Genomic DNA, 14,561 nt, shown 5'->3' on the forward strand with positions numbered 1-14,561 from the left:
TGTAAATGGCTTTTTAAATAATGCAACTCCCATAGATACTATAGAACTTGACACATGTTCAATAGGGTTAGTGGCTCCCACTTTTCAAGTGTGAGGAGTGAATATTATGAAGCCTTCACTGACACCGGGCTTCATCATGCTGCAGACGGAGCATGGCTCTTATGCTTTGAAAATCATCGATGGAGGATGAGGTCATCGTGACATAATGCAGTCCTGCATGCCTTCAACCAAACCACTTTTGACTGGGTGTCTGGTGTCTCAGCGTACTTTGACTGGGTTTGTGCCTGTGTGGTTGGTTAGTTTGCTAAAGCATACAATGTTACTCACATTGTGTGATTGAGCCCATCTCCTGGGATTTGCTGCAATGGCCAGTTCCCTTCTTATTCAATTGTTTGTTCTGACAAAGAGCATAAGATTGAAATGCCAAAGAACTACTGTATGCACAATTTTGCAGTGCAGTGTTATGTGGAGCCTACAATATTTTCAGTTCCCTCATTCCTCCCCAAATTTGTCTTGTCTTGTCACCACTGTAGGACAACAACACAACAACAGGCAAAATGCCTTTATTCTCTGGTGGTATACTCTACAGGAATTGGCCTTGAATGCATCTTTCTGGTCAATTGCAGATTTACCCCCCTCAGCATTTACCTGCTTTAATGTTGAATGCTTATTGTCTGTCTGGTACAATTCCATTACACATCAACCCAAAAAAATAATAAATAAATCCTGACATGGTCAAATATACCAAAATGGCCATATATATTTTAGAATAGGATAGATTTATTTGTCATTGCACACTGTACAATGAAATTTAATGTGACCCGTTCAGGATACAATATAGATAAAAACACTTGCAACAATCAATGCAGCATATTTGACCCTACGCATTGGACTATATTTATGGATTTATGTGTATGAAATATATGTGTAGAAAAGAATATAACCCGCACACTCATATGCTCCCATGTTAGATTAATTGGCAATATTTCGAGCCTCAGCGTCAGGTCAAACGTTTGTCTGAAGACCTAAGGCTCGAAATGTTGTCAATAAATCTTACATTGGAGCATATGAGTGTGCAGGTAATATCCTTTTCTTATAATCAAACTCCAACCTAGCACCTCAACAAGAAATGTGCGTATTCTTTCAGCTTTCAATGAAATATATTTGTGAAAATGTATTCCAATGGTTCCAAGTTGTCGTAAAAACAAATTTGTAATTTCTGAAACATGATCGGAAATGAGTTTTTGTGGGTATATAATACCACAGTTTCTGAGAACAAGGCAGAAATAGAGCTTAACACAGGATGCGCATAGGCAGCAGCCAGCTTGCAGCTCAGCTTGCTTCTATGGTCAGTGCGAGCAGAGAGCCAGCGACTCTCCATTGATATCAATGGCACTCACCGCCTACTATATGCACGTCCTGTGTGAAAGCTCCGTAAAGGGCCAGTTAGTGAACAGGCCATATGCTCCTTGTGAGCGCAAGGTCCCGGGTTCGAACCGACCCTGTCTTGTTTCGCATGTCTCTCCTCTCTCTCTCTGCTCTTGATTTCCTGTTTCGCTACACTGACCTATCTCAAATAAAGCATAAAAATGCCCCACCCCCACCACCCCATAAGAAAAGAAATAGAGCTTAAAAGATAATCATGTCCACATCCTAAAGCACTGTTGGCCATGTGCTGGATAAAAACAAACGAGTTCATGAAAGGGTGAGATAACATAATTATCTGCACCCTGGTATTAAAGCTCACTTTAGTTTATTTGCAACATCAAACATCCCATTTTGGGTTGAAAGGTTTTCCTCACACACATGCATTTGCCTGAGAAATACCCTTTTGTGTTGAAACATCACAAACAAGGGGAGCTTTGTGTGGTTATGTTTCATGAACAAGGCAGAAATACTATGAAAATAATCATAGAAAAAAATTATAAAACTTGTATGGGGGTTGTCTCATTGGGGGCTTTTATTATTTCTAATGGACTCATGAATCTTATCATGGCCTATTATATTCTGTGTGATATACAGTAGGCTGCCTGGAGATTCTGCCGAGCTATGTTAAGTGGCTGTTCAGGTTCCAAAGTATCCAACTAAAGCTTAAGACCTCAAAGCCCTTAAATCACCAAGGCTGAGAACAAGGTTATATTTAGGAATTAACATCATGATCCACGGAAATGGGACAGGAAATATACAATGTGTACGTAGTTCTAAGCGGATGTGTCTGTACTATATCATTTTCCTACTGAGTAGTCAACAGAAATGTGTTCACATATTGCAATAACAACATTAGTCTTTGTTAATGTTCACCCATTCATGGTGTAATAATGTTAAATTGACATTAAAGATGACAAGGAAGCAAACATTCAGCCTCGCAGCCTTGTTCTCCATGTTACACCCATTACAAAACAACTTTTAGCTCACCAACAGTGCTTACGCTTTTGACTACATTATTTATTTTAAACATATACACAACCATAATCGAGTTTGACCTACAGATTTTCTGCAAAGGTTTCTCCTTTTCAGCCGTGTTCCCTTAAGTGTTATTTGTCACTTCAAAGTGCACCTTGGCTTACATTGCCCTCATCTGAGCAGCAGTCTGGCAGTTTCACTTTGTTCTCTCCCACAGAGATGTCAAAAAATCTCTTCCGCAGCTCCTGAGCTAAATCCCTTATTTTGATAAGCGTATTTCAAAGGGAATGGCGTATACTGTAAATAGAAGCAGAAAGCTGTCATTTCAGGGGGCCAGCTTCAAACAATACCTTAAAGAATTTGTGGCCTTTTTTACATACATCCCTATATTCTTATGTTTTTTGGGGATATGAGGTCTCCTAAGATGGGTAAAAAACGTTGCTGATTTGTATAAATGATTTGAACCTTGTTGTCTTATCAGAGTTTAAAATGTTACAGAGCAGCTTCTACTTTGTGACCAACAAAACAATCTCAACACTTCCTATTCTCTTCTAGCATTAAGTGGTGGTATCATCTGTAATATGAGAGAAGTTAGCTGGCGACTGGAAGATTTGCTCAAACGTTTGTTCGTATCCCTGGACTGGCAGGGGGAAATGAACGACAATTTCAGTAAATGAATGAGGAGGTGAATGAGAAACACTCTGAATGAGAAACACCCTTTTAATTTGGCAACTCCAACTGAGGTGTCCTTGAGCACATTCATTGGACAAAAGCTGTTATACTAGGCAGTTACCAGTTTATATGATCCATTTTAACACTGTTATATCCCATTTCCCTCTATTCTATAGGTCAAGGTGGTGCTGAGGATATGTCCTTCTCCGTCTGCCGGGCCGTCCCAGCCATCTGTTTGCCGAGTGGACCCCTCCAGAAGAAAAGTCACTGTGATGGACCCAGCCTCCAGCATTCAACCACGCGCTACGCAGACACAAGGCAGCGAGGGAAAAGCTCACCTTAAGACCTACACCTTCGATACCACCTACCCACCAGAGTCTAGTCAGGTCAGTGTTATTATGATGACATGACACCCAAGGGGCAAGCCATGTATAACAGGGTTGATCATATGTAATGTACTCCCCCACAAAAGTAGACCATTTGTATGTCCCCACAAATGTGGCGTGGTGTAACAGCATCAGTTGATGCTGCTACACCAATCACAGTCCCCACAAAACTAGGCCAATCACAGTGAACCACACAGCTCAGCTGATGCTGCTAAACTCACATTAGCACAGCATTGGTGCTTTGTTTATAAACTGCACACTTAGTGACTTACTATCCATAGCTACAGATTGCAGAGGGAAGCCATGTCAATATTAGAATCTGTGTCTGTTTCTGTTTGTTTTAAATTGAGTTTCCCTCATTGCCTCATAAGGGAAACTGGGTTTGTAGACAGAGTTTTTGCTTTACCACTACAGTAGCATAGGCCTCAGACCTACAGTATCTGACAAACCTCAGCTGATCAAATCAACTGTATAACCAGGGTACAATACATGATACGAAGGGGAGGTTGCCTCATATCATATGAAAATAGAACAATCTAAATTCCATTCAGGACTCATTTTGACACATGCTTAAGCATCTAATTTTGGGCAAGATGACCTACATCACATGCCTGCTACGTTTTCTCAGTCATACTAATTATATGTGCTATGTTCTTGCACTTTCTACTCTACTCATCCACGGTTGGTTAACTCCCCTTGTCTGATGACCTGAAAACCTGATAAGACATCTCAAAAACGACCCCACTGGTTAGCCATCGACAGACACACAGCACTTCAGAGCATCGAGCATTACTTACAGTATCGAACCCTAATTTGAGGAAACTGTCCTATTTCCACATTGACAAAACCATGACCGTGCTTAATCTATCATGCTTTTAGTAAATCGGTTAGACTTTTTCTTTGGTGTCAGCATTTAGGATCTTGTTTGCACGCAGATATTCTTTTATTATTGGTCTAGTTTAGTAGGCTGATTGGTGAATCAGCTTAACCCCCAGCATCCCTGTACACCAGACAGTTACAGCGGATAACAAGCTCAGACTCTCAGCAACTCTACCTACGGGTACAAATAAAGTAACCTGAACCTGAACCTGAACCTGAACCTTAACCTTAACCTAACCCCACAGGAGGTAGATAGAATCAGCATGCCCCTCCGTTCTCGCCTAGATTCCCTTCATCTCCTCTCATGTTATTTCACACGGAATGGACGATGAATCATAAGACACACTCTAGCTGTCCCCTCTGCTCTCTCCGGGTCAGGCCGAGGTGTGTGCAGGCGTGCTGACTGATGTCATCCGCTGTGTTCTGAGTGGCAGCGATGGATGTGTCCTGGGTCTGGGATGCGCTGATGGGGGTGAGTAAATCGGTGCCTTCAAAGAGAGGGCCGGAGGTTAAAACCCACAAGATGGGAGCGAGATGTTGGACGAAACCCTTTTAATGTCATGTCTGGTGTGGTCATCCATGATCCCTCTTCTTAATTCACTTTCTTGGTCTTTGGTTGTTGTTGATGGTCGCGCTAATGTTTTTGTGTTTTCTTTTGTTCATCCCTTGCTCCCTTGGTCACTTTTTGTTTCTCTCTTTTTTATTTATTGTTCAGCCTGGTCTCCTTTTTGTTCTGTTTCTCTTGCTCTCAATTTATGGTATCTCTGCGTCTCTCTCTCTATTGCGCTCTCTGATCTCTCTCTACCTTAATTTATCTCCCTCTCCCACTCTCTCTTCCTCCATAGCAGTGACAGAAAGGTGTTTTTATTTCACTTCTATCCATCTCAGTTATTCGTCTTTTACCTGCTACTTTGTAAATAAAAGCCCGCTCATCAATTATACAGCTCAATTTTTTTTAAAGCTTCCTCTTGACTGTGAAGAACGTCAACATGCTGTACCGAAACATTTCATTTTATTATTTATTTTATTTTTATGCTGCTCCAAAATTGGAGGCGACTGCAAGACCAAATGGACTGTAATATGCTGCTATTAGGGAGATGGAACCCTGCACTTAGCTCTCACACACGCACGCGCACACACGCACGCACACACGCACGCACGCGCACACGCACATGCACACATGCACGCGGCCACACGCGCACACACGCACGCACACACACACACACACACACACACACACACACACACACACACACACACACACACACACACACACACACACACACACACACACACACACACACACACACACACACACACACACACACACACACACACACACACACATATATAGGACAGGGTCTCCTTGGAGTTGGCCGCTCTTTCACATGACGCCACTTGCCGTAAATCTGATTAAATTAGTGTGCTGATACAGCCGACGCGTGGCACACTGCCAGCGGCCATTCATCTACTACTACACCACACAGTTCCACCCCTCCCTGAATAATGGCTGCACGCTCTGCCTTTAATTGGAGTAAACCAATTCTCTTACCCTCATTCAATTAGAGCTTTGATAAGACAAGCGTGGCTCGAACAAGGGCATGTCCCGCTAGTAAATCGGGGCAAAAGCGTTCCACCGCAGTGATTCTCAACCTGGAGCTCGGGACCCCAAAAGTGGGTCAAAGAATGTTCTGGCAGGGACACAGAGAAATAATAAAAGTGTGTAGTGTGATATATCTAATATATCTACATATATGTGGTCCCAATTTCATAGTCAATGCAGAAAATGGAATCACTATCCTAGTAGACATTGCAAAAATGATGAACACGTGAGCATGCTGATTCACCACTCCTACACACAGACAAATGCACTCTCGCTGTCATACACAACAATTACACTTGCAAAGGTTCAATTTTGCTCGGAGATCCATGCCTCTGCTTTCGATATCCCCACCTCTGGTCTTTCAATGTCATTGCCGGTGTGGATATGTGGATTATCCCTGTTTCTGGTCAGACTGAATTAAATGCATGCAGTTCTCTTTTTCTGATGCGTTTGATATTTATGTTTGATAATATTGCAATTTAACAATTGTATTAAAAACCTAACCACATTAACCCTGGTGCCCCTATTTGGGGCAAATTTCACACAACTTTGAAAAATAAAGAAGCGAAAATAGCAGATCTACAAGCTCACAAAGCGTTGTGATGCGTTGCGAGCTTGTAGGTCATAGTATGGCTTATGTGGTTAAGAAGATGTCCCCCCTCTGTTGCACACAGACTCTTTTCTGATTGCCCTTTCTCTCTCTGCCTCTGCTTCCCCATCTCTCTCTATCTCTGTTTCTCTATCTCTCTCTCTCTCTCTCTCTCACTTACTTGCTCTCTCTTTAACCCAATTCACTTATCTTGATATGTATGGCATGAAAGCGAGTCTGAAAGGCTCCTCCAGGCTACACAGCAGCATATTGACCCTTTCATTCTGACAGTCATATCATGTTAGCCTTTTTTGTGATTTGCTGAGATATTTTTGAAGCTGGGATCGTTTCCTGTTAGGAGTCTAGGAGATGCAGTAGTGGAGATTGTGTGTGTCATATACGCATTTCAACGCCTAAACTGACAATGTGTGTATGTGTATTTTTGTGTATCATCTGTGGATTTGTGCATGTGTTTGTGTATATTTACTTTACTTGACTGAATCCACGTGTGTTATTCCCAGCCATATGTGTACAAACATAGGAAAAACCTATTCTATTTTAATTCCATTTCTAATTAAATTGATAATTTCACACACGCATAGAAAGTACTGTGAGCGTTTGTGTGTGTGTGTGTGTGTGTGTGTGTGTGTGTGTGTGTGTGTGTGTGTGTGTGTGTGTGTGTGTGTGTGTGTGTGTGTGTGTGTGTGTGTGTGTGTGTGTGGGTGTGTGCGTGCGTTGGGTGCGTGCGTGCGTGCGTGCGTGCGTGCGTGCGTGCGTGCGTGCGTGCGTGCGTGCGTGCGTGCGTGCGTGCGTGCGTGCGTGCGTGCGTGCGTGCGTGCGTGCGTGCGTGTGTGTTGGGTGCATGTGTTTATGGGAGAGTGAAAGAAAGAGACAGAGCATGCATGCATGTCTGAGCACATTTGTTTAGGTATATGTGTGCCTGTTTAAGTTGATTTGCACATCCGTATATGTGTGCATGTATGGTATACGCATACGCATGACTCTCTGTGCTTCCTGCTGTGCCCCACAGGGTCATGGTCTACAATGCTGGGGAGAGATGAGAGTACCCAGACTCTTGGCCTGATCCCCTGTGCCATCTCCTGGCTGTACAGCGCTGTTGAACGTAGGAAGGAGAAGACCTGGACCAACCTCACTGTGTCTGTATCTGCTGTGGAACTCTGCTGTGGAGAAGGGGAGACAATGAGGGACCTCCTGACTGAGGCTGTCCCCTTGGCAGGCAATATTCAGGATGGCCCAGCAGCACCGATTTGTGTTGCCGAGGACCCCGTCAGTGGAATACAGGTATTATCATCGGGCGGTCGTACAGCTTAGTAGTGGGTAGAGAGATGCGGCCCCCGGTCCACTCCTGAGCAAGACATTTCCCCTAACAGCTCTTCCCCGAGTGCTCATCATGAACTATACCCCTAACAGCTCTTCCACGAGTTCTCATCATGAGCCAATTCAGTTCCCAGCCATCAGCTGGGAACTGAATTTCCCCTGCGGGATTAATAAAGGTCTATCAACTACTGTTTTCATGGATACAATGGTTGCATTTCACTGTTAAACAATAAGACCATCGTAAAACAGAATTATATATCTACTCAGTCAACACGATCTTGAAGAGAAAACAATTATCATTGCGGAAACCTTGTCCAAAACCCTTTTCAGGAAATGTTTTCTAATGGATCCATTATTCACAAGCTCTTATTAATTTATTACTTTTCATTTGTTAAATATTTATAAACCCCACAGACTTAACCACTTTCAACGTGGTGTGCCTTTTGTCATTATAGGCAAAAAACACAATGCATTGTGAGCTTGTAGATTGGCTATAATCGTTACTTTTGCGGGACACTGTCATACGACGTGTCATGCGACGAAAGTGTAGACCAATTATTTGTTTACCAACATTGAGACTGGATGCACAGGTGATTGTTTCATGCAATCAATTCTCAACCTGTTGTTTCGGGGTGCGCTAGTTTCAGCACACCCCAACCCCCTCTTGTGTGTTGGCTAGTGCTGCGCGCCCTAGCGAGACCTGACAGAATGGGTTTGACGCTTGCACAATATGACGCTTGCAACCAACGTGACGTCGTCTGTTAAGGGGTCTATAAAATAGGGCATTAATTTATGAGCAAACATAAAAATATAAAAAATATGAATATACAAGGATTCTGCCCGTGACAAAATTCAACATTCTGTAATTATGAAGTGTTTTATTTATTCTATAAAGGTGCCCCCTCTTCATTACTAAGTCAAGTATCCTGTCATAATTGGGTGGGGCATCATAAAACAATAAGCTACAGATGGTGCATAAACTGACTTGTGTTATAATTTATACATACGTCTGCCACTGTCCCATGCACTATTCATGGGACATCCTGCATGTCCCATCTGTAGCTGAACTGTAACCTATATTATAATATAAGAGTAGAGTCCTAATGCTCTCGCCACTTGAAATGCTTTCATTGGATGTTTTTTGAGTAACGACTTTGTGCTACATGACGTTAAGTGCCTCACCTCAATTAATGATCGTTTCTCATGTTTCATATAATTTATGGCTCCCTGTTTATGTGGCTTGATGTTTTTACAGTGATGAACACATTGTGTTATTTAGGCAATTTGTTATAGCTTCTGTCACTTTTTGACACATTCTGTTAAAATACGGTAATATCAATATATATCAACACAACAATGATTATTATTATATCAGCACATGCTTATACAGAAAATGTGTCGTTCCAAAACAACATGGATGGGTTGAAAATGGCACACCCCTCTCACGCCTCGATACATGCACTATTTATGTGATTCTGCCCCTCTTCCACTTAACCCCTTCCCCCCTTCTGCCTTCACAGCTCCGTAACCACAGAGTGGTGAGGGCCCCCACCCCCGAGCGGGCTGCGTCTCTCCTGGATGCTGCCATCGCATCGCGTCTCCGTGGCAGCCAGATGGGCGGAGGTGGAGCAGGCGATGACATCACCGCAGCACAGCCCCGCGTTTCTGTGATGTTTTTCACCCTCCATGTCCAGCCCCCTCGCTTAGAAAGCAGCGCCACTGGCAAAGGTTGCAAACACACATGACACATGGTCATATCCTAGGCTTTGTTCAGACTATAGGCAAATCCAATTTGTTTCTCAAAAAGGATCTTAGGACTGACTTTCCACACTGTTGTTTGCAAGCGATCAGTTCGGATTGGTGTATTCAGACACTGTTGACCTATATGTACAACAATTTATGTATTGGTTAATGTAGTAACAACATAACAACTTAAGTGTGAGTAATTCTACTTATACCCTGTCATATGACTGTGTCGCTTGCCAAAAATAGCATGCGACTCCTTGTGAGCTTGTAGATCACCGTTGTACGATTAAGTATAAATCAGGCTTCAGTGTCAGAGTGTGACGTCCAGACTAAAACACATCTTTAGAAATCAGATTTGAATTGCATTTCAAACCACTTAGGAAAGTGGTTCACATCTGATTTGCAAAAATCTGTTTCCATGTTTTTTTTTGCTGTTCAGATAAAAACCTGATTCCAATCTGATTCCAATCCAGAAATTTGATTTGGGCTGCCAGTCTGAACATTTGTTTGTGTATTTTTTTGTGAAATCTATCTCAAATACAAAGTGATGCATTTTCATTTTCATTCCTTGTTCTCCTCTCCTTTCTCACTCTTCTCTCATTTCTGTCTTTAGTTTCCCGTGGTCCTACCAGGCTGACCATGATAGATGTGTGTACCATTGTGAAAGGAATACACGAAACAACCAATGTCAGAAGTGGGCTTCCTAATCCTGAACTGGGTCCTGTTATCTTATCTTTGCTGGGTGGCCATAAACACATCCCCAACAAGTAAGAATCTAGGTTTTCAAAACTACCCCTGCGCCCCTAATTTTCAACATTCAAACATTCTCCAAAAAAAGATTTACAAGCTCACACCACGTCGCATTGTGAGCTTGTACATTGGCTGTTTTCACAAGACACCGTTTTACGATGAAGTATGAAATGCACAACTACAGTATTACACAGAATTTGAAACTGGTGGATTTAGCTTTTTTGAGATGGAAATAATTACTAGTACTTGATAATAGCATATCTATGTTTGTGTCCTATGTCTATACAGGGGTAGTAAGCTAACCATGCTCCTTCGAGAGTCTTTGAGTCACGTCAGCCATACCACAGTGGTTGCCCAGGTGTCTGATTCACCACAATACCTTCTACAGACCATACCCACTATTCAGCTGGCTTCTCGTATCCACAGGAAACAGAAGAGGTCTAAGGTATGTATAGCCATTAGCTGCTCAACTGCTGCATTCTACTGTTTGTGTGTCATGGCCTTTTTGTTCCTTTTTCCTCCCAAAGTTCATGTAAATGTCAATCCCTTTTTCATTAATTTGCCTATTTACCCGTGACAGTGTATTATGTATTTGAGTTTGTACAGTAGGCCTACTGACCAATACTTATTTGTGGAGTGGACTAACACTGAGGATTTTACAGTGTAGCCTACAAACAAAATCCACTATTTGCTGCCTCTACTATTTGCAATCTACAAGACGTGCTTAGCCTACTATATATCCCAAAGCATATGAGCCAAGATAACTTTAGATCCAATGTATGCCTAATTAATAATGCAGAAATCAATGCCATTCTCTTCATTTGAACAGCAATCCACTTCGTGTTCTCCTTGTGGCCGGAGTCTTAGCAGAGAAAAGACAGGGCCTCACTCTTTGTCTCTGCGAGCATTCCACTCTGCCAGCGAGTTGGATGTGGACGTCCCTCGTCTCCGCTTGGCTGGTGAGATAGACGACCGTTCTGTCAGCGACCAGTCATGCGACACAGTCATCCACATAGACTCCAACGGTCTGGTCCGGCCCGGTGCCTCCGTCCTATCGCTGGCCCAACCTGTGTTCGTCCCCATCATCCCATCTCTGCACCCTAGTAAGACAGACACGGATGACCCGGAATTCGCCGCTCTGCTTAAGGAACTTTTGAGCATCCCCAGATTGTTGGGAGAAAAAAAGAAAGACGAAACCCTGCAAGGGAAGGGTGAAACTCTGAAACCGGATGCTAAGCACCCCGTGAGGGACTGCCTCAAGTGCGACACGTTTGCCGAGCTCCAAGAGCGCCTGGGCTGCATCGACGGTAGCGAGACAGCGACTGAGGTCCCCAGGGTTCTATCAAATGAACCTTCAACTGATGTCGTCACAAATAAGTCACAACCCCAGAGTGGGTCAGCGAAACGGACAAACACCGAATTATCACTGACGTCACAGGCACTGTTATTGACCAAGGAGTTTAGCTGCACCCATATGTCTGCTGGAGAGAAACTCACGGACGGCGTCTTCCCGGGAGACAGTTTTCAGAGAGAGGACTCAGGCCTGTACGACTGCGAGGAGGGCAGTGCAGCCAGCTCCAGTGAGGATCCACCCAACCAAATACCCCACATGAACACAATATGTCAAGCCAAGCCCCCAGATTTGCTTAACGCTGTAGCTCCTAATTCACCTAACAGCCTTTCTTCTCAGAACTGTGACATAGATACTCAAAAGGGTGATGGGCCTGCACCACTCGCTCTTGCGCTTCAACCCGTAGGAAGCCAGGGGACTTCAGAAGGGGGAGATTGGCTGAAATCGGAAGTAAGGACCTCGCCGGCTGGCAAAAGTTCTCCAGTATCACCCGCCCTCTTCTCTCCCACATCTTCCACTTGCTCAACTCCTTCCCTGGCTACCAGTGTCATACTGGGGGACATCTTACCTCAGGAAGTTAAAGAAATGAAAGCCACTATTACAGTGACTGTTCAACAGCCCTTGGACCAGAATGGTCAAGATGAGTTAGTTTTCACTATGGTGGAGGAGGTGACCATCAGTGGAGTGCTTGAGAGAGGACGGCGGGGAGGCAACATTATTCGTGTGTGTGACACTGTCCAGACACCAGTTCGTGTCCAAGGCTCTGCCACCTCTCAGCCAATAAGAATCATCAGCAACATCAGTGACGATTCTGTAGTGGCAGGATGCTCTGACTTGGGTGTGAAACCTGACAGGCAAGCCACGTCGACCGACACCAGCAGTCAAAAGCGACTTCATCAACTGAGAATGGAACAGAGGTTCTTACCTTCATTTATAAATCCCATGCTTATTGATACCATTAGTGATTGTGATTCTGAGAGTGATAAACAAACAGGGAGTTCTAGTGATAACTTTTCAGGAGACAAGGCATTACCTGAACCCAGGCAGGATAAACATAAGTGCTCAAAAGATGAGAAGCCCCTTGAGGCAGACAATGTGGCTATTAATATTGAGAAAGATTCTGATAAGAAGTCTAACAATGAGTCTATGTCATCGTCAAGCCCACTTTCCCATGACTTACCCGTCTTTGAAGACACAGCGGTTCACAAAAACAAAGCCAGTGGAACGAGGCACAAAAACCCGGACAGCAGGAGCCATCCCAGAGGGAGAGAGCGTGTTTATCCCGCTAACGCATCAAGGGGCTTGTTGGGGGGAGAAGTCAGTCGCAAAATCATCAGGAATGCCCCCGGGAATGTTGCTGTATCACCTGGCTGCCTAGCAACTGAGGCTAACGCCCTTAAGGCAGCTAGTCTGCCAAGAGCCTGGCACAACGCCAACCACCAGGAGAGAGGCAGGGAAAGTCATATGGCAGACGACCACAAAGACCCAGGGAGGGTGACATCATCATGCAGCCCAGGGGCCACCCTGGAGAGAGGGCTGGGCAGGCGGAACCCCCCAGGTAACTACTGCAGCCTCGTGTCCCCACCTCGGAAATGCAGCGTGGAGTACAAGCAAGAGGATAGCAGCCTGAATAGAAAGACTAGTAGCCCGAATAGAAAGGCTAGTAGCCCAAATAGAAAGGGTAATGGATCTTTGACAGAAACATTAAGTCTAAGCATGAAACATGATAGTTTGAATTGGAAGTTGAATTCACCCATGGAGGAGAGTAGCAGGCTCTTCAGTGCTAAACTAGAGCAGCTGACTAGCAGGACTAATTCCCATGGTAGAGCCCCGGTTGATTACCAAAGTCTGAATAGAGGTGGAAGCACCACCTCAGTGAGTTCAAAAGGGAGCTCCAAAGGAAGTTCCAAAGGCAGTAGTGAAGGGAATTCTAAGGGGAGTTTCAAGGGGAGTTATGATGGGAATTTGACAGGGAGTTATAATAAATATTACGAGGAAGATTCTACCTTACCCAGGGTCAGTAGGAGCCCAAGGAGGACTCCTAGGTCTGGACCTAGGGCTGATCCAAGCCATCATCCCAGCACCACTTTCAAGCTCTCTGCAGTAGGGAAACTGAAGATGGCTAGCCCCAAAGTCCGCCGGCTATCTGCACCCAGCACCAAAAACACCAGTTTTTCCCCCAAAAGCTTGCACCAGTCCATCCACAGGAGTGCCAGTCTCTCTCCGGATGGGAAAAGCCTCAGCCCGGGCTCCTCCTTGTCTTCTCCTCCCTGGTCCTCTCACTCTCTCTGTCGGACTCCGAGCCAAAGCTCTACCTGCTCTTCCACTAGATCTCCCATACAGGGGTTTATGAGCGGGCGGCTCTCTGACCTTCTGAAGGACAGAGAAGCTGGCGCCAGCTTGGGAAGACTGGACAATTTGGCCACTAGCTCTGTAATACCAGAGGACGGACTCTCTGCTCATTCATCATCTACAAGCCATCAACACCTTCCCTCACCCTACAGCCGGGTAACTGCCCCCCAGACGCCCAGCCATCTCAGCGGGCATGCCAGTGAGACCACCAGCGTGCTAAGCGGTGATCTGCCCCCAGCCATGGGGAAGACGTCGCTGCTTTGGCCTAACAGGAACAGCGTGGTGAGCAGTGGCTACGAGAGCCTGGTGAGGGACAGCGAAGCCACGGGGAGCACAACCTCCACCAACAGAGATTCGGTCAGCGACAGGAGCGCGTCCCTGCTCAGCATGGCCCGCAGCGACCGGATGTCCAGGAGGAGAGGAAACACAGGTAAAAAAGAAAATCCAGTTGTTTTAGATGACAAGAATTGGAGTAACAGCAGAATGATAGAA

The 14,561-nt window shown here is 44.6% G+C and overlaps 1 protein-coding gene across 1 annotated transcript in view; it reads left to right on the forward strand.

Moving 5' to 3' along the window:
- The window catches only part of LOC308102831 (kinesin-like protein KIF26B), a gene marked incomplete at both ends in the record, with an annotated part of 35,382 nt that overhangs the window by 9,082 nt on the left and 11,739 nt on the right, over positions 1–14,561 (forward strand). The window contains 7 exons of the mRNA XM_080452685.1: positions 3,252–3,461; positions 4,719–4,812; positions 7,563–7,834; positions 9,391–9,598; positions 10,230–10,383; positions 10,655–10,811; positions 11,196–14,499. Coding sequence (XP_080308811.1) covers positions 3,252–3,461; positions 4,719–4,812; positions 7,563–7,834; positions 9,391–9,598; positions 10,230–10,383; positions 10,655–10,811; positions 11,196–14,499 — 4,399 coding nt within the window. The remainder of the gene's footprint in view (positions 1–3,251; positions 3,462–4,718; positions 4,813–7,562; positions 7,835–9,390; positions 9,599–10,229; positions 10,384–10,654; positions 10,812–11,195; positions 14,500–14,561) is intronic.

This window comes from Gymnoscopelus braueri (genome assembly GCF_963280865.1).
Source record: "Gymnoscopelus braueri genome assembly, chromosome: 16".
Taxonomy (NCBI): Eukaryota; Metazoa; Chordata; class Actinopteri; order Myctophiformes; family Myctophidae; genus Gymnoscopelus; species Gymnoscopelus braueri.